This window comes from Triturus cristatus, chromosome 4_1 (genome assembly GCF_964204655.1).
Source record: "Triturus cristatus chromosome 4_1, aTriCri1.1, whole genome shotgun sequence".
NCBI classification, from domain to species: domain Eukaryota; kingdom Metazoa; phylum Chordata; class Amphibia; order Caudata; family Salamandridae; genus Triturus; species Triturus cristatus.
This window is the reverse complement of record NC_140585.1, coordinates 659,261,421-659,284,681: the sequence shown is the minus strand read 5'-3', so window position 1 is coordinate 659,284,681 and position 23,261 is coordinate 659,261,421. Positions and strand designations below refer to the sequence as shown.

At 46.0% G+C, this 23,261-nt stretch overlaps 1 protein-coding gene across 2 annotated transcripts in view; it reads right to left on the bottom strand.

Moving 5' to 3' along the window:
• Positions 1-23,261, bottom strand: part of GXYLT1 (glucoside xylosyltransferase 1) — a 180,599-nt gene that overhangs the window by 6,472 nt on the left and 150,866 nt on the right. For both annotated transcript variants that reach the window (XM_085653073.1, XM_085653074.1), the window contains one exon: positions 10,198-10,370. In XM_085653073.1, the coding sequence (XP_085509199.1) occupies positions 10,198-10,370 (173 nt within the window). The remainder of the gene's footprint in view (positions 1-10,197; positions 10,371-23,261) is intronic.

Genomic DNA, 23,261 nt, shown 5'->3' with positions numbered 1-23,261 from the left:
TCTGAGTACCAACACAGTCCGCATCATGGAGGGACGTCTTTCCCAGTGCTGCCCCAGGATCTGCACTGCACACAAGGTCCAGGAAGGCGGAATCAGCCAAAGTAGACAACTGTTGCTGGAATTGTCCCTGAGTCGCCGGAGGCCGTGCACGGGACGAGGCCACCACCTTCCACTCAGGTCCAATACCTCCGGAACAGATCAAACCCTCAGCTAGCCGATCACACGGTAGCATACTGTCCGGAGTGTCCAGCTGTGCACTAATCGCAGGGGTGGCCGCGACATTTTCCTGTGTGCAGTGTGGGAAGTCCCTGTATACCTGTGGGCAGGCAGGCCGCCACTGTCCCAACGCTGATGCCACACCATCGAGCTTACTCCCCAAGACCCCGACGCCACGAGCCAAGGAGAAATGAAGGGCACCAAGGGCCTCTAGGAGGTCGCCGTACCCCAGCACAGCTCTCTGCGATCGCTCCGTCACACTCCCAAAAGTCACACACTCCCAATCCTGCTGCGACCCAGTGGACAGGATGGTAGGCTGCATCGCAACAAGATGGCCGCCGGGGAGGCCCGACCCGTATTGGGGCCGGGACCCAGGGACAAGCGCCTCGAGGTCCACGTCGCTGGAGACAGGGTTCCGGGGGCAGGCAAAAATGTATCCGTTGCGTGGTCACGGGCAACAGTCGTCCCCACCACGGACCAGCTCCCGCGAAAATCCGGGAGCAGCCCGCAAGGATCAGGGCGAGCCACGGGCGGCGTCCGGGCAGCTCACAGTCAAAGGCAGGGGCAAGCACCGGAGAATCTGAGAATTGCACCCCCGGGCATGCCCTCAGTCCGCTACGCTTAGCAGTGGGAGCGACCACGGCGAAATGCAGGCCGAGGTTAGCACCGCTCCGGTGGACCGACTCCACCCAGTCACCACAGGCCGCTGTTGTTGAACTGCCACCCGGCCAAGGCGTCCACTCGAGGTCCCGGCTCCAGGGCTGCACGGGCCGCAAAGTTCAAATGCACATTTCTCCGGCGGTACCGCAGCCAGAAACCTCGGAGTCACACGATCGGTTGCCACTCTCATTCACAAACACGATCGCATAGCGCAGACTAAGGATCTCGTGCAGGATATCCGTGCGGGATGCGGAGGTTCACGGAGCCGGGAGTCTACGCTGCCGTCCCGGTCGCCATCTTGGCTCCTCCCTCGATTATAAACACACTTACATGACCATGCGCACCAAGGTAAGTGAACAGTGCAGTAGATTAACCAAGATGTGTCACACTGGGATCATCACATCTAAAAACATGCTACCTGCTTCAAACTAAGCCACAGGTTAGCACACATCTGCTCGCACACAACAGCAGACCCCTTCGAAGCAAGACAACAGCATCATCAATACCAGCCATGTTCCTACTGTGAAAAGCACTATGGACCATGAGCCTGCAAAAAGAGCTCAAACTCGCTTGCAGTTCCAACAGGCACAAATACATGAGATCACTGATCACTGAAGAGGCCGCGATGTCTTCAGACATTCAGAATCACCAAGAGTCTCAAACAACCTGCTGAAAAACATGCTGCACACTATGGTGCCTGAGATGATCATATGCTGCTGCATATCCGGTGATAATTCCAACCCTGAAGGGGTTCCTATAAGTACTGCTCCTGGAGAGGTAGACCAATTAGTCTTGTGTCCGGAGAGCTAAATATGCTTCCAAATATAAGGGAGTTTCTTTTAGAAGAGTTGCCCCATCCGGCAATATTTGTTATTTGCACAGGGAACATGCCGCGGCCTGGAGATCTGAAGGGTTCTACCTAAACATTGCTGGATGGGGCAACTCTTCTAAAAGAAACTCCCTTATATTTGGAAGCATATTTAGCTCTCCGGTTACAAGACTAATTGGTTTACCTCTCCAGGAGCAGTAATTATAGGAACCCCTTCCGGGTTGGAATTATTACCGGAACTAAGAGACTACTTGAAACTGACCTCAGCCCTGAAGAAGTCGCGGGGTAATCCCCTGTAACAGCGACGAAACATGTGTTGGCTAAGAAGGCTTAAAGATCTTGAATTAAAGACATCTGAAAATATAAAGATAAGCATCGTTGTGATATTTAATGTAACTTTATGGATTTACTTTGGAACGTGGGCAGAGGATTTGTAAATACTAATGTAAAATCTGCATGTGATAGATACTGACCATTCAGTGAGTTCCTGGATTGCTGGAATGACACTGACATCCTGGACATGACCAGAGACCTAACACAAACGTGAAAACACATACAGTGGATGATGTCTAACTATGTCAGTTGCGCACAAAGTCAAACACAGCACAGAACCTGCTCCTCTGTGCCAATCCTGAAGGTTATAAATGTCATCATACACGTAACAGAATCAAACCCTTGGTGATATAACTGATGACATCTGACCACAAAAAAACCACTAGGGAGCAGAGGAAATACAACAGGCCACCGATCATTACTAGATGCACAGCCAAATGAGCCACTTGGTGCTCCGAGATTTATGTATCTCCATCTCCGAATTAGACTGGTTTCCAGTCACTGAAGGAAGGGAACCTGCCTAACATTTAAAAGCATCTCATGCTGGTTATTCAGAACCCCGAAAAATCCTTTAGCTTTTAGAAAGCATATGAGATTTTTTGTTAAGAACAATCAATGGCAGAGGACCAGGTAATTTACCATGGAACACAGAGAAAATTGCTTACTGTTCAATGAGATTTCCTGACTCAATAAGGAATAATCCTCAGATATCTTATCTTTTGTGTCCATTGTTGGGAAAATAAGAGTCACATAGAGTGCTTTTCCAGTGAGAGACTGTCTTCCCAGGAGTGTCAAACAAGGTTATTTCAAAATTACAAAATAAAGTGAAATTTTCAGGAGTGTGGGAAACAGTGTCCAAATCTTTAGACAAGACAGCATCACAATTTGAATATTTTAGGCCATTTTGGGAAACTCAAAACAGGGAGAACAAGCGGCATAGGCTGTGCATGCTCAGTTGGAGCCTGGTATGCTGGTGTAAAAGCAGGGTCCCTCTCAGGAGATACACCTCTAGAATTCATTCACACAAAGCATTAGCTTTTCCACAGGTTTGAATAATTTGTATTTTTATTGTAATGTTATCACACAAATTAAGACAGCCATAAATCTCAAGTTCCTTAAGTCACTTCCTGTCACCAACAGTCCTAGGGCTGAATATCACAAACGCACCTAATTACTGTCCTGAAAGTTATACAAAATGTGGAGAAATGACTTCCAGGCCATAAAGGGGGAATGGAGAAAGAAAGGAATGCATCAAATTCCAGATCTTCAAAGATAGGCATTTAAAATGTGCTGAGCTGCAATGCACAAGAAGAAATATAAATCGATATTATTCTGAAATATTCTCCTCTTATCTTTACAACCCCCATTCCAACCTTCCACTGTCCCCTGCAAATCAAGAGCCCTCAAGAACTTCAGCGGAGGAACTTCATGATGGCTGTGAGTTAGAATTCCCTGCTAAGATTTGCTTCTCCTATTCAAGAAGCTACCAGACAGGTGTAAGATGTCTATAGAGCTACAATCTCCTCAAGAACCACTCTCTACCTTGATGACAACCACAGTAATGCTTCAAAAAGGCGGGCTAACATGTTTTTTAATTTTCTGCAACCCAAAATTCTTAAGTAGCATGCTGCGACTCAGGTCAGGATATATGTGCACTTTTGCAGCCTCCATTGTTAAGTTTTCACACAAATTGCCGCTTTGGATGCCACATCTTTCATTTGGTGGCTAAACAGTGCTACCAAAGCATGCCCACCTATGCCTCTGTGTCTGTAGGGGCCCTCATGGCCTCATGGCCACCATCATCACTGGACCCGGCGACCGTCCACCCAGAAGCTTAGTGTTCAAGAAATCCTGCAGTACAAGACACTCAAACCTAAATGTAGTGGAAAAACCTCACTAAAGTCCAAACATATGAGACTCTTGTTGCATTCTGTAACTGCTCTAATTTACCCTAGAGTTCTGAGTTTGAGGTAACCTCACAGTCCTCTGGGTTCCCCACCTCTATAGCACCACATCATAGTCCTGAACCATCCCCTCCAACTTTCAGGTCCAGCAATGTAGATCTAAATCTCAGCTTTATTCTTTGCAACTCTACATCTAACATTTTTCATTGCCTTCTCTTTCAAAGACATTTTAGTTTGTATCCATTGGTTAGATTTGAATGAATGAATGAATGAAACAAATCTTATATAGCGCTACTAAGCCCAATGGGCGTCAAGGCGCCTACCAAAAAATACTGACTATAGGATAAAAGGAACTTACTGGTAGGCCTTCTCAAAGTACCAGGTCTTAAGAGATTTCCTAAAAAGAACCAAAGAGGGTTGAGATTTAATCTCCATAGGAAGTGAATTCCAAAGTAACGGGGCAACGGCAGAAAAAGCTCTGCTACCCCATCTAACCTTCTTGGTTCGGGGGACTACCAGTTGATTAGCATCCGAGGAGCGAAGATATCTACTAGGAATGTAACGGGTCAGCAAAGACCCCAGAGCATCCGAGGGGCCGATGAGAAGGGCTCCGTATGTGAGGCATAGGAGTTTAAAAGAAATCCTGTGATGAATAGGGAGCCAGTGAAGATACTTCCTGGCAGCTGTAGCGGAGGAATCTTTTGGGAGAGCCAAAACGAATTTGGCAGCAGCATTTTGCACAACCTGGAGGCGCTGGATAAGATGTTTATGAATCTCCGAGTATAATGAATTACAGTAATCCAGCCTCGAACCAACAAGGGCAATCACAGTCTGCTTACATGCCGATGGCGAAAGGTAATGGAGAATTTTTTTTAGGGTCATAATGACTCCCCAACAGGTAGATACCGTCCTGCTGACCTGCAAATCCATGGTCAACGAAGTATCAAAGATGACACCGAGGTTTCGAGCCGACTTGGAGGGGGAAGGGCAGGTTCCTAGAGATGTAGGCCACCAATCATTAGACCAGATGTCCTGGTCCTTACCAAAAACCAGGACCTCTGTTTTGTCGGCATTAAGCTTTAATGAGTTTAGGACCATCCACTCTGCCACCATCTGCATACATGACCTAAAACTAGCAGCGGAAGTGCTAACAGAGTGTGCTGGGGACACCATGATTTGAGTGTCGTCGGCATACGACACTACCTCCATCCCCTGAGATCTTACTAATCTAGCAAGGGGGGCCACATAGATGTTGAATAAAGTAGGGCTTAAGGCAGACCCTTGGGGCACCCCGCATTGCAAAGATTTGGCAGGGGAGAGGAACTCTCCCAACATGACTCTTTGCTCTCTAGAATGTAAGAAAGAGTCAAGGAGATCCAAGGCCGAGCCAGCCACCCCTGCCTCCCTTAACCTAGAAGTTAGGATAGAGGGAGACAGGGTGTCAAACGCTGCAGTGAGATCAAGTAGGACCAAAATGGTCGTCTGGCCAGAGTCCACCCTACAACGAATATTATTGATCACCATAGTCAAAGCAGATTCAGTGCTATGAGATTTTCGGAATCCATGCTGAGAACTATCTAGGAACTCAGAGGAATCAAGGAAGGTGGATAGATGACGGTTAAGATGGGCTTCAAGCAACTTAGCAGGGGCAGGTAGCAAAGAAATCGGTCTAAAATTCTTCAATACTCCGGGATCGAGGGAAGACTTTTTAAGAAGAGGCTTCACTATAGCCTTTTTCCAAGCCAGGGGAAAAATACCTTGGATTAAAGCCTCGTTCATTACTTCCAGCAATGGGGGCAAAAGGATCTCCCTGCACTCCTTTAAGACTTTTAAGGGACAGGGGTCCACAGGAGAAGCAGACTTAGTTCTGTCAAGTAGGACACTAAGACCTTCAAGATAGAGAGGCGGAAAAAGGACAAGTGACTTATTAGAGTCCTTACGCCAAAATTCTGAGGCCTTAATGTCCAAGAGGGAACCATCATCTAACAGGTTCCTTTGGGATTCCAGGTCCCCATGAATGTCCGAGATTTTCTTATAGAAGAAATCAGAAATATTGTTACAAAGCTCCTGTGAGTGCACCACTGGGTCAGGTGTCAAGTCCAAATTGTTACCGTAGGGAAAGCTGCGCGGCTGAGTGCAGATTGGATAATTGCCCCCTAGGTTCCAGATGTGACATTGAGTGGCCTCTATAGCATCTCCTCACCAATCCCGGTAAATCAGCAAATGCTGCTTGGGATCCAGGCTCCGCCCTCTCTCTAGTAGAGATAAAGAGCAAAGTAGATGGAGGAGCAGACAAGCTGACCGCGCCCACAGTCACCCTCATCTGCCTGCCGTCTTAGTTCGTTCTGAGATCAGGAGGGACCTTTCATCCAAGATTTTACAAACAGGCAGAGGTTTCCACATAGCAGGAGTCAAGTCAAACATCCTTCATTCGGCCAATAAAGGCCATAAGAGCACGCAAGTTAAAACAAGTGTACCAAAGACACATAGAAACACAAAAAGCTTCAAAGAAACCATGAGTACATAAGCAAGTCCATTTAACATGAATAAAAACATCTAAGACAATTTATGCAAAAGGTCAGGAATAAAACTCAATGTTAAAAAGAGGGACTACAAAGCACAAAATCGGGAGTAAAAAATTGGGCGAATAAAGTGTAGGTGCGCCAGTGCAATTACAGGATATGCTATGCCGTCTTCTGTAACTTTATAAGATATTACCAAAGTATGTTAATGAAGAGCCCACCAGGTTCTGAGGCCATTCAGAAGTAGTTTCCGGATTAGGATATCGCAAGGTTTCTTTTTTCAAATTTCCCATCTTCCAAACATTCACAGCCCAGGAGCAAGCATAGTAGATGAGGCTGTGGAACAGCAGTTTACCATTCAGCATCTCAGCAATAGAGCTATGAACTATTTGTGAGGGCTGAAAGCAGGAAAGATACTTTGTTATTTCTACTGTGTTCAAATTATGTGGAAAAGGACTAATGCCTAAAATCACTAAATGCATGTGTTGGAAATGGGGGTCTCTAGTTAGCAGTGGTATGCGCCCTGTCCAAGTAGGGGCCCTTCCTTATAGTCAGTAAGGGAGTAACACACCCTGCTCACCCCCCTTGTTGGCTTGGCAGGAGCAGTCAGGCTTCTCTCAGAGGCAATGGTTAAGTATTTGTACATAACACACACAGTAACACAGTGAAAACACTACAAAGGGACTCCACGCCAGTTTAGAAAAATAAGGTTTCTTAATCTAAACAAAACACGACCAAAACGACAAAAATCCAACATACATAACTCAAAATATGACTTATAAAAGGTTTCAAGCAATTCTGTCCATAGGACTCTATGGATGCCGTGATTTTACACAAAGTACCTCAGATATGTCAAAATCCACAAGGATAAACAGCCACAAAGGAGGGAAATGTCGGAAAACACAGTGATGCGTCAGTTCCGGAGTCCATGAGGAAGCAATGCGTCAGTTTTGCTGCACACAGGAGAAGTGTTGTATCGAATCTCGAATGTAGGGGGAAGCGATGTGTTGAAATCCAAGACAGTTCTGGTCTGCAAGTGATGCATCAGAAAAACGTGGCGCACAGGTGTAATGCATGGCAATGCGGACGTGCTGGAAATTGATGTGACGGCGGCAACTAGGCGCTGCGTCGATTTCTTCAGGTGTGGTCATACGATCCGTAGATGCTTTCAGCCGCACAGCAGGGCCTGCGTCAGAGTCAGTGAGGGAGTTTTGGACTTCAGAGACATGGAGCGCTGAACTCGAGCGGTGGCGGCTTCTTTGGCCGCTGACATGTGCTGTGTCTATTACTTCGGCCACACAGCGGCGGTGGGTGGACATATCTCCCACACGGCGGTGCTGCATCAGAAAAACAGGCGCTGGAAGGGCGATGTGTCGATTTTTATGGTTTCCAGCAGGTCTTTTCCTCAGGAACAACCTCTCAGGGCCCAGAACTGGAATTGACACCACTTGGCAGGTCAGACCTCCTAGCAGTGGAGTTCAGGGATGCTGCAGGTGAAGGCATTGCTGGCCCTGAGACTTCTAAACAGGAGGTAAACACACACAAGCCCTTGGAGAAACTTCACAAGCAGGATACCAAGCAATGTCCAGTCCTTTTGCTCTCCAACGTAGAAGCACCAACTGCAGGCCAACCCAGTAAAGCAATACACAGCAAAGGGGCAGTATTACTCCTCACAGCTTTTCTCCTTGGCAGAGGTTCCTCTGGATCCAGAAGTGTGCCAAATGTCTGGGGTTTTAGGTCCAATGCTTATACTTCATTTGACCTTTCAAAGGATTGTCTTTGTAGTGCACAAGTTCTTGTTCTGCCTGGTCTTGGCTCTAGACGCACTCCAGGGGGGTGGAAACAGCATTGTGAAAGGCCAGGTACAGCCCTATTCAGGTGCAGGTGACAGCACCTATAACTACACTAGCTCAGGAAGGTCCCATCAGCTTGTTGATGGGCCATCAGGATATGAAGGGCACACCTCAACTCCCTTTGTGTGACTGCCTAGAGGGAATGTACACAGAGGCACCTGTCAGCCTAATCCAGACATTGGTTCCACAGGCAGGAAGAGGCACAGGATGGTAAAGCAAGAATATGCCTACTCTCTAAAAGTGGCATTTTCAAACACACAATTTAAAAAAGCACCTTTCCTAAAAGATGTGTTTTTAAATTATGAGCTTAGAAAGCTCAAACTCCAAATGTCTAGCTGTTCCCAATTGAAAGTTACACTTGTAAAATGTTACAATGCAGCTTCAATTATAGCCTATGGGAGAGCTAGTCTTTGCAAGAGTGGAAAACGAAATTGGCAGTATTTCACTATCAGGCTATGTAAAACACACCAGTACATGTGATACCTTTCACATGCACTGCACCCTGCCCACGGCGGTACATTGGGACTACCTCAGGGGTGCCTTACATGTAGAATAAAGGAAGGGTTAAGCCTAGCAAGTGCATGCACTTGCTAGGGTGACATGGCAGTTTAAAACTGCATTCACAGACACTGCAATGGCAGGCCTGGGCTGGGGCACGTTTACAGGGCTACTCATGTGGGTGGCACAACCAGTGCTGCAGGCCCACTAGAAGCATTTGATTTACAGGCCCTAAGCACATATAGTGCACTTTACTAGGTGACTTACCAGTAAATCAAATATGCCAATCATGGATAACCAATCACCAATACAATTTAAACAGAGAGCATATGCACATTAGGACTGATCAGCCCTGCTAAAGTGCCCCGAGTCCTAAAGCCAACAAAAATAGGGTCAGAAAATTAGGAGGCAAAAGGCAAAAAGTTTGGGAATAAACCAGCAAAAAAGGGCCAGGTCCAACATCATGTAGTAAATGGACATGCTCCACTATGCACCTTTACAAGTATATGTGTAGTCATCCATTTCATTAAGGCTTCACCGACAGTTAAATGCTTATGATCAGTGGGTAGTCAAATATAGGACATCTTGGGATAATATTGAGCATCTTTTAAAATACATAAAATCTAAAAAACACAGAGTAACTAGATATATTATTAAAACATTACTGAGTGACAATAATTAAGATTGAAAACAAAACACAATTATATGGTTTTATTAGAATATTAAACATGTTTTTGTCAGCTATGGTATTTTTCTTTCATATGTGCAGCAAACAAGTTGTGATTTACTGGCAACAGGACTCTTGCAAACTGAGGTCTTGCGAATGGACTACATTAAGGTAAGTGAAGGAAATACAGAAATCCTAAAATATAAATGTGTTGAAAACTCAAGTACAATACGGTTTTATTCATATGTAGAGATATATGGAAGCTTGTGAAACTTACATGATGGCAGGCGCTATTTCAAAGGAATACGTATGAACATCTGAATTTTCCCACAACATATAGTTGTCATAAGATATCTACCTAAACTATGTTAACATTAAAACAGGAATATCGAATGGTCAGTGAACACTTGCAACTGACTGACATTCGAAAAATAGATTTTTAATTAACTATTCTACGTATGTTCAAATCGGGTCAAAAAGTAAACTGTTCAACCATATGCAAAACCTTATTGGTGAGAATTGCTTGAGAAAAAAAACTATAAGAATACGGTGATTAACTTTTTTAACACCAGCTCCAAATGTGACTGCGAAATAATAAGGGTGTATCACAATATTGTTTTAATTTCCACATATTATAGATTAATTAAACATACTTAAAGAAATGGAACAAAAAAGTAAATAAATTCTACTATTCGTAGGGATGAAAAAGCCTCACCTTTTTTATAGCTTCGTATACAGCTCTAAAGGCTGGCTGCTTGTCATCATGGTAGACACCCCTGTTCCCATGCAGGATAAAGATCCCTTCTTCCTCAGATTCACGACAGTTGCTTCCATAAATACAATGATCAGGGCGATAATTCCATTGACAAGGGAAAACATAGAGGCTTTCTGTTGAAAAAAGAAAAACAAAGTTTCAGAACAAAAGTATGTAAAAACCTGAAATGAATGTACCACAAGATGGCTTTTTGACAAATACAGTTGAAAGATTTCATATGAACTTGCCCACTCTAGTAAGTAGCATTTAAACTATTATTAAAAGATGGAGTTTCCCTGGCTAATAAGAGCAAAAAAAGAATATTAGCCCTTTGTAATACTATTCAAATACATAAGTGAAGTCACTCTGCATGTTGCTTTACACTTTGTTAACTAAAGGGTTAGTGTGTAAAGCACATCTGCCACAAAGGGCCTTGTGAGTTTTGCACTGATTCGTCTAGGTCTTCTGGCGTAGACTACAAAAACTACAGACCAAGTCTTGATTGGTCTAATAAAGTGCCTTCTGTGTAGTACCACTGGGAGCATGTCCCCTGTAATTCACACTGCAGTTAATAAGGTTGCCAACTGCCCAGTGCCTGGTAGCTTAGCCCTTATGTCTGGGATGTGCAGTTTTTTTGTGTTGGAGTGGCATAGCGCTATGCCACTTTGCAGGCCGTAAAATAAAGTGTCATTTACGTGCAACTAAAATGCACTGCTGTGTTTGTTGCCATGTATGGCAATTCGCTGCCATCTGCATTGTAGCCTTCCTCACTGACAGGTGTTTCAGGCCTGTGTAAGAGCTGACCTAAGGCCCATGGCCACCAACCTCTGGCGTGTAATCTTTCTTTTTGCATAATGTCAAATAAACTACCACAATGTTTTGCTTATGTTTTATTACTGGCATCAATGTTTATGATTGTTTTCCCATTTTCTATGAATACGTAGCGTAAAAGTATATTAGTGATGCTTACTATTGAAATGTTTACTATCAGGTACATGAGACAAATGTTATAGGCCAATACAAGCTACTTTCTCATGCATCCTTGTAAAGACCAATACGAATAGGGCACATCGCTTTGTATAAGGGCTGAGAGGACTGATCTAAAAAGGTTCCAACATCTCCAAGACACCTTGACCAGACACAGCTAGTATGATTCATGGGCTGTGTACCCTCAGGCTATATTCAGCCTCATCTCTTAGCAAAATATTGTTTTCCTACAACTAGACTAAGGGTCTGATTTAGATCTTGGCAGACAGGTTACTCTGCCAAAATGGTGACAGATATCTAGTCTACCGAAATACAAATCTCACAGGATACAATGAGATTTATATTTCGGTGGACAGGATATCCGTCACCATTGTGATGGAGTGACCCATCCGCCAAGATCTAATCAGTAATTTAAGTGTCAAGGCTAATCAGTCCCAATCTAAGACCACACCAGTCACACTAGGGGTCCCGCAGGGTTCCTCCCTCTCACCCACTCTCTTTCACCTGTTCATGGAGCACCTAACCAAAATTCTGAGCTCATCCAACATCACCTATCACATGTATGCTGATGACACCCAATTATACCTGAACGTTTCCTCCCCTGAAGACATCAGATCCCTCAATTCAACTCCATAGAAAACCCAACATTAACCACCCTCAAAACCGAATTCCTACTAATTGCTCCATCCAACCAGTCACCCATCATTGAGGAATGGCTGAAACAACTAACAGCCCTCAACTGCCTGCCCCAAGTTATGGATTCAGCGAGATCACTGGGAATAACTCAACGACAAGCGACTTAACATGCAGAAGCACATCAGAGCAGCCACCAAAGGAGCAAAGCTCCAAATTAACATCTTGAGGAAATTAAAACCCTTCCTCACCCCTAATGACTTCAAATCTGCAGTGCAAGCCCTAGTAATTCCTACGTTAGACTATGGAAGTGCAATCCAATGCGGCCTGCCCAGACTCAAAACGGCTCCTCTAAGGGCCTCCCTTATCTCTGTGCAAGGCTCATCATGGCATCAAAAAGAAACAGCCACATCTCCCCTGACTTAAAGGCCCTCAACTGGCTACCTTGTGAAGCAAGAATTCAATTAAAAATCCATGACCCATAAAGCCCTACATTTCAATATCCTGAGATACATTGTTTAGAAGTTGGAACTTTCTGGTGGCGACAGATCCACCCAAAGCTCCAGCACCTTACTGCTGAAACCACAGAGATTCTCTATATAACCGAGCTTTAACAGAGGTCGCATTGAGAATTTGGAACTCCCAGCCCCCTGAAACCAGACTGAATCCCTCAACTGTTTTTTTCAAGAAAGAAGTTAAAGTATTACTCGTGAACAAATGTATGCCCCAGATCCTAAAATTTCTTCTCCCCATACCTCTCGACTAGTCAAAGACTCTCATGACTAATGCTTGCTGTTATTGGTTAGGTTATCATTTTTCTTATGGCTCTTGTTTTATTGTTTTTTTTGTTATATTAAAATAAGTTTGTAAAGCGCACATACACCGGGGAGGTTTCATGGTGCTAATTTTGATTGAGACCCCGATCCTGGAGATTTATTCAGAAGGCCTGTCGGAATAACCAGGCTTTTAAGAGACTTCTAAAGCCAAGGAGATTGGTGCAAAAGCGAATTTCAGAGGGAAGAGAATTCCAGAACATAGGGGCCAAAATAGCAAACCTGGCACCCCCAGTACGCTTTAATCTAAAATGGGGGATAGACAACAGCTGCTTGTGGGCTGAACGGAGATTGCGTGTGGGAACGTATTTGTTAATCATGTTATTTGCGAATTTCGGGCTCCTTCCATTGAGAGACTTAAAAATAAGACATCGAACCTTAAAGGCACAACGCTGAATAACCGGAAGCCAGTGTAATTGCTTTAAAAGAGGAGTGACATGATGGTGCCTAGGCTGGTGAACAATCAGACGCGCCGCCTAGTTTTGTACCATCTGTAAACGTTTGGATAGATAAAGGGGGATGCCAAAGTATAATGAATTGGCATAGTCGACATGGGACATAACCATGGCGATTATCACCAGAATCCGGGCTTCATGGGTAAGAAATCTACAGATCTTTTTTATTTTCCTAAGTTGGAAAAAGCAGGTGGAAATCACCGACCCGACCTGAGGCTTAAAAGAGAGATCCTGACTGATTGTTACCCCAAGGCTCTTAGCCGAGCTAGATGGGGAGGGGGACTGACCCAGCTCTCTAGGCCAGAAGTGAGGACCCCATGGATTTTTAGAGATGCCCCCTGTTAACACCAACTCCGTCTTGTCCGGATTAAGTTTTAGATGGTTGCTGTTCATCCACTGACTAATGAACAGCATAGTAGATTGAAAGGTATGAACCGACTCCGAGGAGTTGCTGATGGAAAAGATGAGTTGGAAATCATCAACATAGTTGAACGTACAAACTTGACGCTCTTTCAGGGCTCGGACAAGCGGGAGAAGGTAGAGATTGAACAACAGGGGAGAAAGTGAGGAGCCCCGAGGGACTCCACAAGAAATTCTGACTCTAGGGGCAGTAAACTGGGCAGTACAGACTGCCTGGGAACGATTTTCTAGGAAGGAACTGATCCAGCCCAGAGCATGTCCCGAAATTCCCACGTCCCTCACACAGTCGACCAAAAGATTATGGTCAACCGTGTCAAAGGCCGCGTAAAGATCGAGCAGAACAAGGGCCTGCGAGGAGCCACAATCGACCTCACTACAGAGAGTATCCAACACTGTAAGGATTACCGCCTCGGTAGAATGAGCTGGGCGGAAACCCGCTTGGTGGGGATCAAGCAATTCAGATTCCTCCAAGAAGTCAGTAAGACGTCGTGTGACATAGGCTTCCAAAACCTTAGCCAGGTAGGGAAGGAGGGCGATTGGACAGTAATTTGTCAAAATTAATGGGTCCGCGCCCACGTTCTTTAAGAGGTGGGACAACAATTGTCTCCTTAAAAGTAGCAGGGACAATGCCCTGACACAGTGACTCATTTAAAAGATTGAGAACAGGACTGGGGAGGGCAGTAAAAATTTCCTTCAAGATACTAGGAGGGCAAGAAGATCTACGAAGGTGTGCTCACACATTGTGGGGAAATGCGTGAAAGTACTATGATTTAGGGTGGGATGAGGGCTAGAATCCAGATTTTGGCAAACCGGAATACTGGACTTGATTTTTTTAATTTTATCAATAAAAAAGAGATTCTATACATTACAAAAAATTTGAGGAGGGGTGGGCTTGACTAAAATTCTGTTGGGTTAAACAGCTCCTTCACAATAGAAAAAATCTCCTTCGAGCGGTTTGTTGCAGACAGGATGTTAGATGAAAAATATGCCGCTCCAGCAGTCAAAATAGATTTTTTTATATGTTTTCAAGGTGTTCAAGTAAAGCTGTTTGTCTTCAGATAGGTAGTTACAGCTCCACTTTCTTTCTAATTGCCGTAAGGCTAGTTTTGGTGTTTCAGCTCAGGGGAGAACCATTTTTTAGCATCAAGGCGGCGGGAGGCATGAATCTTCCTGAGAGGTGCAAATTTGTCGCGGGCTTGCCTTTGGTGCGCGTCCGCTGCGCTCCCGCGCTGCGACCGGCATGAAATAACCGGTGGCACCCTTAGCTTTACCCCCCTTCGCACTGATAGGCTCCCAGGTGGGTGTGACAGCCAGCAGCAGCTGTTCTATTGTATCAATTTGTATCTATATTTTGTGGTGATCTCTCCCATATCTTGGTAGCCTTATTGGTTTCCATATGTCTCTGCTCTCTGAATGTATGTAAAGCGCTCTGATACCTGCATGGGTCATGTTAGCACTATATAAAACTTTTTTTAAATAAATAAGATTACAGAGACTAATATAATGATTGCCTTCTTTATTCTGTATACTTCCTTTATATTTGTAATTTTTGTTCCCATAGCACTACATATATTCTGTATTAGGTTACAGTATAAGAAAAGCCTTTACTATTTGTATACTTAAGGTCTAGTGTTTGTGCTGTGCTGGGCGGTAGGCTGAGGGGAGGTCACTAACGTGACCGGACTTATGCAGGAGTGGGTGGCTGTCACAAATGTACCTTCTTCAGGTTAAATATGAAGGAGAGGTCATGGACACCAGTCCATTTTCTCTGATCCGCACGGTTGATATGTATACCTTTGCAGTCTGGGGACCTAGAGAAATCTACCAGGTACGACCAAAATCATCGACGGGCATTTGTCAAAAGGGCTTGACTTACTACAGTTACCCAATGGATAACAGGAATAGCACATATGCAGGCACATGCATCAAAAGAAAAACCGGTCGCAAACGGGCAGATTCTCACAATCTGCCCCTTTGCGACCGTTATTTTTGCATTTGGGATGCATCATCCCAAATGTAAAAATTGCAATTTAAGTAATCTCTAAATTGCGATTACTTAAATTGCGATTGTATTTAAGGAATCCCAAATGGAGATTCCTTAAATTCAATGCATTAAAGTAAAAAAATATCGATTTCGCTAATAGGGTGCGCAAATTACCATGAAGTTGAACTTCATGTAATTTGCAAAACCTTTGTAAAAAGCACTTGTGTGCATTTTTCAAAGTTTCATGTTTCGCACACACATGCCATTAGGGCATGTGTGTGCGCAACATATGTGCACAGGTCAATTCCAGGGGTGCAACAGGGTGTCCTTTTGACACCCTTGCACCCTGAAATTGCATGCGCAATTTGCGAGTACCTATAGGTACTCGCAAATTGCGCTTGCAATTTCCTATTCATTCCTATGGGCCTGTAGGCCCATAGGAATGAATGGGAAGCTATTCCTTACTTGCGACTCGCAATTTGCGAGTCGCAAATATTGAATGTGTAGGAATCGCTATTATTATTGCGATACATGCATAGGATTTTGCGAGTCCTTAATTGCAAACCCTTAATATTCGCTATTAAGGACTCGCAAAATTCTAGCTTGATGCAGGTGCCAGATGGAATTTCTACGGCACAAAAGGAATATGCTACTTACCAGTATGCATCTGTTCTTCGCATGTAGAGCTGCAGATCTACACACTTTTGCATAGATCGCCATCTGGTGTTGGACCCGGATGTTTGCAGTTTGTTTTTCCTCTTGGAAAGTCTTTGGAAGTCACGAGGTCGGTGACTCCTCCCTTGGTTCGTATTGCGCATGGGCTTCGGCTCCATCCTCAGATTGTTTTTCGCCAACAGGGAAAGATGGAGCGTAGTAATAATAGTGAAGAAACCCATGTGTGTTGTATCTAAATAAGATAGACTGGAACAGATACAGGTAGCCGGGGAGGCGGGTGGGCGTGTGTAGATCTGCAGCTCTACATGCCAAGAACAGATGCATACTGGTAAGTAGCATATTCCGTTCGAGGCATATGAGCTGCAGATTACACACTTTTGCATAGACTATATAGCAGTTCCCAACCCTAGCGGCGACCACCGGTATCTGTTGCAGTAGTTTGAAAAAGTGTTTTTAGTACAGCCTGGCCCACACTAGCTTGTTGATTGGTTTGCACATCTACACAGTAATGTTTAGTGAAAGTGTGCGGTGTTGACCATGTAGCTGCTTGGCAGATATCATCTAATGGGATGTTCCCTAGAAAAGCCATAGAAGCCCCTATCTTTCGTGTAGAGTGGGCTTTAGGGGGAACAGATAGCGTGCGTTTTGCCTTGTGGTAGCAAATCTGTATGCATTTTACAATCCACCTAGCTATCCCTGATTTAGAGATGGGGTTGCCTTTATGTGGTGGAGAGAAAGAGACAAACAGTTGTTTTGTCTTTCTTAAAGGTTGTGTTCTCTGGATATAGTAAAGTAAGGCCCTTTTGACATCCAGTGTGTGTAGAGCCCTTTCTGCAACAGTTTGAGGTTGCGAGAACAAAACCGGTAATTCTACCGATTGGTTTAGATGAAAGGGGGAAATTACTTTGGGTAGGAATTTTGGGTTGGTACGAAGGACAACCTTGTTCGGGTGCATTTGGAGAAAAGGTTCTTGTATAGTAAGTGCTTGTATCTCACTGACCCTTCTAAGGGAAGTGATGGCTACAAGGAAAGCTGTTTTCCATGTGAGAAATTGCAGTTCACATTTATGCAAAGGTTCGAAAGGCGGTCCCATTAGCCTTGTGAGAACTATTGTTTAAGTTCCACACAGGTGAGGGTGGTACTCTGGGGGGAATTATTCGTTTGAGGCCTTCCATGAAGGCTTTAATGGTAGGCACTCTGAAAAGTGATAGGTGCTGTCTGCTATGTAAGTAGGCGGCAATTGCTGCGAGGTGTAGCCGGATGGATGTATATGCTAGGTTACACCTTTGTAGATGGAGTAAGTAGCATATGATGTGCTGTATAGATACGTCTAGAGGGTTGATTGTGTTGTTATGGCAATAAACAACAAATCTTTTCCACTTTGCCACGTAGCAGGCTCTAGTAGTAGGGCGCCTAGCTTCTCTGATGACGTTCATACAGTCAGGGGGAAGGTTAAGGTATCCGAATTCTAGGATCTCAGGAGCCAGATCGCAAGGTTGAGCTGAGCTGGGTCCGAGTGTCTGATCTCTCCATGGTTCTGGGTTAGGCGGCATGGTGAGAGGTGTAACTTTGGTGTGGCACTACCGAGAGTTCCAGCAGCGTGGTGTACCACGGTTGTCTGGCCCATGTTGGAGCTACTAGAATCAGTGTGAGGGAGTGCTGTTGTAGCTTTCGCACCACTAATGGAATTAGTGGGAGAGGTGGAAAGGCGTACGCAAATTTGCCTGACCAGTTCATCCATATCGCATTGCCTTTGGACAATGGGTGTGGGTATCTGGCGGCGAAGCTTGGGCATTTTTTGTTTTCGTGGGTGGCGAAGAGGTCTATGTGTGGATGCCCCCACATCTGAAAGAACGGGTGAAGAACCTGCGGGTGAAGTTCCCACTCGTGGATCTGCTGCGTTTGTCTGCTGAACAGATCTGCCATGGTGTTTTGGACTCCTGGGACATGTTGGGCTAGGAGAAAGATTTTGTGTGGAATTGCCCATCTCCATATGCTCTGTGCTAGTTGAGAGAGCTGTGGAGAGTGTGTGCCGCCTTGTTTTTTAATGTAGTACATGGCCGTCATGTTGTCTGTGCGAATAAGGACTGCCTTGCCTAAAATGTGAGTGTGAAAGGATTTTAGGGTTAGAAAGATTGACAGTAACTCCAGATGGTTGATGTGGAGTAACTTTTGTTGCGGCGTCCATGTGCCCTGCACTGTGAGGTGTAATAGATGAGCTCCCCAGCCGGAGAGCGATGCGTCTGTTGTTAGAATTATTTGTGGAACCGGGTCCAGGAACGGTCGACCTCTGGAAAGATTCGTGGTGTTCCACCACTGCAGAGAGCGATGGGTGCGACCGTCTACCAACACCAGATCTGTCAGTTGCCCCTGGGCCTGGTTCCATTGGCGCGCTAAGCACTCTTGGAGTGGACGCATCTGGAGTCTTGCATGAGGCACTATGAAAATGCAAGAGGCCATCATCCCTATCAGTTGCATAAACACTCTTGCTGGGAGAGAGTGTTGAGGTATGAATCTTTGATGCAAAGCCTGAATGCTTGCAATCCTGGCAGGATTGGGGTAGGCTATGGCTTTTGAGGTGTCTACGGTGGCACCGAGGTATTGCTTTGTGTGGGATGGTATTAGCTGGGATTTTTGGTGGATCACCGTGAAACCTAGCTGGTGAAGTAGTTGGATTGTAGTGGCGGTGTGATGTACACATTGATTGTAGGTCGTGGCTTTTATTAGCCAGTCGTCCAAATATGGGAAGACGTGAATGTGCTGTCATCTGAGGTGTGCCGCCACTACCGGTAGGCACTTGGTGAATACCCTTGGTGCTGTTGTGACCCCGAATGGGAGCACCTTGAACTGGTAGTGTTGCCCGTCCACTACAAATCTGAGGTACTTTCTGTGGGCATGGTGTACCGGAATGTGAAAGTATGCGTCTTTCAAGTCCAGTGTGGTGAGAAAGTCGTTCTGGGAGAGGAGCGGAAGTACCTACTAAAGTGTTACCATGTGAAAATGGTCCGAATATATGTATGTGTTTAGAGGCCGGAGATCTAAGATAGGTCGTAGAGTCTCGTCTCTTTTTGGTATCAGAAAATATAGGGAGTAGACCCCTACATTTTGCTGATTGGCGGGGACTTGTTCTATCGCCTCTTTTTGTAGGAGGGAGATTACCTCCTGTTTTAGTAACGTGGAATGTTCTTGTGCCTGGGTGGAATGTTGGGGGGGGGTAGATGTCAATTCTAGGCAGTACCCTGAACGAATAATTTGGGTCACCCATCTGTCTGATGTGATGGACTCCCAGACGTGAAGGAAATTTTGTAGTCTGTCCCCGACCGGAGTGGGATGGTCTGGAGGGAGCAGGGGGAGGTCATTGGGTAGGCTGTGTGGCAGAGCGGGCGGTATTTGTTTTGCCTCTGCCTTTATTGTTATTGCCTCTATAGCCGCCTCTTTGATAACCCCTTGTGAAGGTGGATTGAGCAGGGGATTTGTAGGAAGTGGACGCGCTATCTGAGGAGTAGCCTTTGCCCGTGCCCCGAAAGGAAGAGCGGCGAAAGGAGCGCCTAGGAGGGTGTGACTGTAGGGCTCCCATAGATTTCGCCGTATCTGTGTCTTTCTTCATCTTCTCGAGGGCCTCATCTACCTTTGGACCGAATAGATGTTCTTGATCAAATGGATGATTTAATATGGAGGCTTGTACCTCAGGTTTAAAGCCTGAAACTCTCAGCCAAGCATGGCGACGGAGGAGGACACTAGTGTTAATGGCCCTGGAGGCTGTGTCTGCTGCGTCTAAGGCACAGCGTATAGAGGTGTTAGTTATGGTCTTACCCTCTTGAATTAATTCATTGGCCCTATTTCTGTATTTTTCTGGGAGATGGTGCATGATGGTTTCTAGTTCATCATAATGCGCTCTGTCGTATCTGGCCAATAGCGCTTGAGTGTTGGCGATACGCCATATATTGGCTGCCTGTGACGCAGTGCGCTTTCCTGACGCGTCCAGGAGCTTTGACTCTTTGTCAGGTGGTGGTGCTTCACCTGACGCCTGGGAATTTGACCTCTTCCGTGCAGTGGATACCACTAGGGAATCAAGTGGCGCTGGCCCTTTGATGTAGGCAGGATCTGTGGGGGCAGCTTTATACTTTTTCTCTATGCGTGGGTTTAGGACCCTAGCCCTGACTGGGTCTTTAAAAACCTCTGGCACATGTTTTATTACCCCTTTGAGCATAGGTAGTATAGAAGTAGACCTATGTGCGGTATTAAAGATGTCGAGGAGGAAATCTTCCTCTACTGGGTCGGTGTGTAGCTCTACCCCGTGATAATGTGCCGCCCTCTGAAGTAGGTGGTGAAAACCTAATGAGTCTTCTGGTGGAGATGGCCTGGATGGATAAAGGTCATCTTGTGGGACATCTGGAATGTCTGGATTATTATAATCGTCCCATGGGTCTGGGGATCCTGTAGGGGTGGGGTCTTGTGGCACATCCCCTGGATCGTAATATGGGTCCCCCTGATCATCATCGTCCGGAGACGGGGTCGGGGAGCGATGAGGTGGAGAAGGCGGAGGGGGCAGAGGTGGAGAGGGTGGAGGAGGTGGAGGAGGTGGGGAAGGCACTCTGAAAGCGGAGGTAGCACAGTCTTTCCTCTTTGGAGGTGGAGGCGGAGCTGGTTTGTCCAAATGTCTCTTTTTAGAAGAAAGTGCCAAATGTCCAGTTTTTGGATCCTTGGTAAGTGTCTTTTGCAAAGGATCCGGTTTAAACAGTTCTTGAGACAATGGCTGTTTGGTCGGCGCCGAAGGTTTCGGGGCCGATGGCTTTTTAGGCTTGTCCGTGCCGTGCTTTTTTGGAACCTCCGATTTTTTGGTCAGCGCCGAGGCAGGCTTCGGTGCGGGAGTGTCGGTGCCGAGGGCCTTATGATGTTTGGTCAGTACCGAGAGGCTGGGTTTCGACACCGAGGGCTTTGGTGCGGAGCTCGGTGTCGAGGTAGAGGCCGATCTCTTTTTCGGTGCCGAAGTGTGTTTATCGGCACCGCTGGCAGGCTGGCTCGAGCCCAAGCCGCCGGAAGGCTTATTAGGCTTCTTCACTGGGCCCGAAGGTGGGGTGTTCGAAGCAGTGTCTTTGGTCTTGCCTAGGCCCGGAGGCAAAGGCGTGACCAAAGCCTTTTTGGGTGTCGGCGCGGGTGTGGGAGGGGGTATTTTACTCACGACACTCTGCGCCGGGGTGATGTCTTCCACATCCGAGTCGTCGGCTTCGGAAGCACTGACGAGGTCCTCTTCGGTGTGCTGCTGTCCCGGAGCTTCGACGTCGTCCCCGAAGATGTCGACTGGAACGGAAGTCGAGGAGTGCGCCATGTTTCGTCTGGCCCTTCGATCTCGAATAGTCTTTTTGGATCTGAAAGACTTGCAGGCGGGACAGTCTCGAGCCTCGTGTTCAGGGGAGAGGCAGAGGTTGCACACCTCATGAAGATCGGTGTGGGGGAATTTGGACCCACATCGAGGGCACTTCTTGAATGGAGTTCTTTCCATCAGCCGGGACCGGAGCTTGGATGACTGGAATCGAAGGTGTGTCGAAGTAAAGGTGATTGAGGAGATCAGGATCTGAACAATACCGCGAAGAGCGAGGATTCCGCTTCGATCGTCGAACTGGAAATCTTTGGAACCGGAGCGCGAAGTATTACATCCGAGCCCAATGGCGGAAAAAAACAATCTGAGGATGGAGCTGAAGCCTATGCGCAATACGAACCAAGGGAGGCGTCACCGACCTCGTGACTTCCAAAGACTTTCCAAGAGGAAAAACAAACTGCAAACATCCGGGCCCAACACCAGATGGCGATCTATGCAAAAGTGTGTAATCTGCAGCTCATGTGCCTCGAACATCATGTATTCCAATTTCTAAGCAGGGGGCAATTTTGATCAGGAGTTCAAGCTACAGCCTATCTCAAACTTCCAACAGCAGGCAATCTCAAACGACAGTGTGACTTTTTCAGATCTTGTGTCGCGAGCTAACTAGAAAGGTTGCAACTTGAAAGTGTCTCTGAGTTATGGCCTTGATATTCAGACTGGGCATGCCTACCTCATGTCACATTACTGTTCCAAATCCTCCTTCAGGTCCCAAACTTTATTTGAGATGCCAGTCACCTTTACTGTGATATATGTAAACAATGTGCTATCCCTCTGCCCTTCTTACATTTTCTGCCAGACATTTTCACTTTTGTTTTTGGCAGGGACTGATGTGTCAGGGAAAGACCATACAAATGTCATTTTAACAGAAGGCATGCAGTGTTACCGGGCTTAAACACGATAGTGAATGGAACTATGGGGGATGTAGTCCAGAGTATTAAGAACTTCACAAGCTCTGGGCTCTCTCTCCCTACCTCCGATATTTTGACCTCAAAGATAATCAACCCCCCAATTTCTAGCGTGCTCAACGGTAACGAACTCTGTAAAGAGCCTGAGGGTGACAAATTCTTTTCTTTGTCAGAGCACACAGGCTCTTCTCTGGGTGAAGAGGATGAAGAGGATGAGCACGATCCTGAATGGACTGACGATGGCAGCGAAGCTGGTGATTGGTGGTCGAACGAAGCTCTCAATGAGGAGCTAAAGTCTTGCCGCCTTGGGACGGTACGCAAAAGTAAAGGGCCAAGATCTCGGGCCCCTGAAGCTTCTGTACCGCCGCCTAGCAATAGCTCCCTCATCCAACATGGTCCAAGCAGTAGCATAGTACCTGCCTCCTCCAATCAGCCTGATCTACCGTTGGGGGAAATCACACTTGCATTAATTTATCAGACGATGATGGTGCATCGGGAGGAGGCTAGGCAGGAGAATATCCGTGCACAGGGGGCCTGTCGAAGAGTACAGAATTCCATTCGCAGAGTCGCCAAAACCTGCACTGACATTGCTACTCGAATCGGAGCGGCCGAGGAAAGGATTTCTAATATTGAGGATGCCTTAGCAGCGCAGAAGAGCGTAACGGATTTGATGGGTGCTCAGAAAGATGACATTCTTTGGAAATTAACCGATTTAGAAAATCGAGCCCAAAGAAATAACCTCAGGATCCTAGG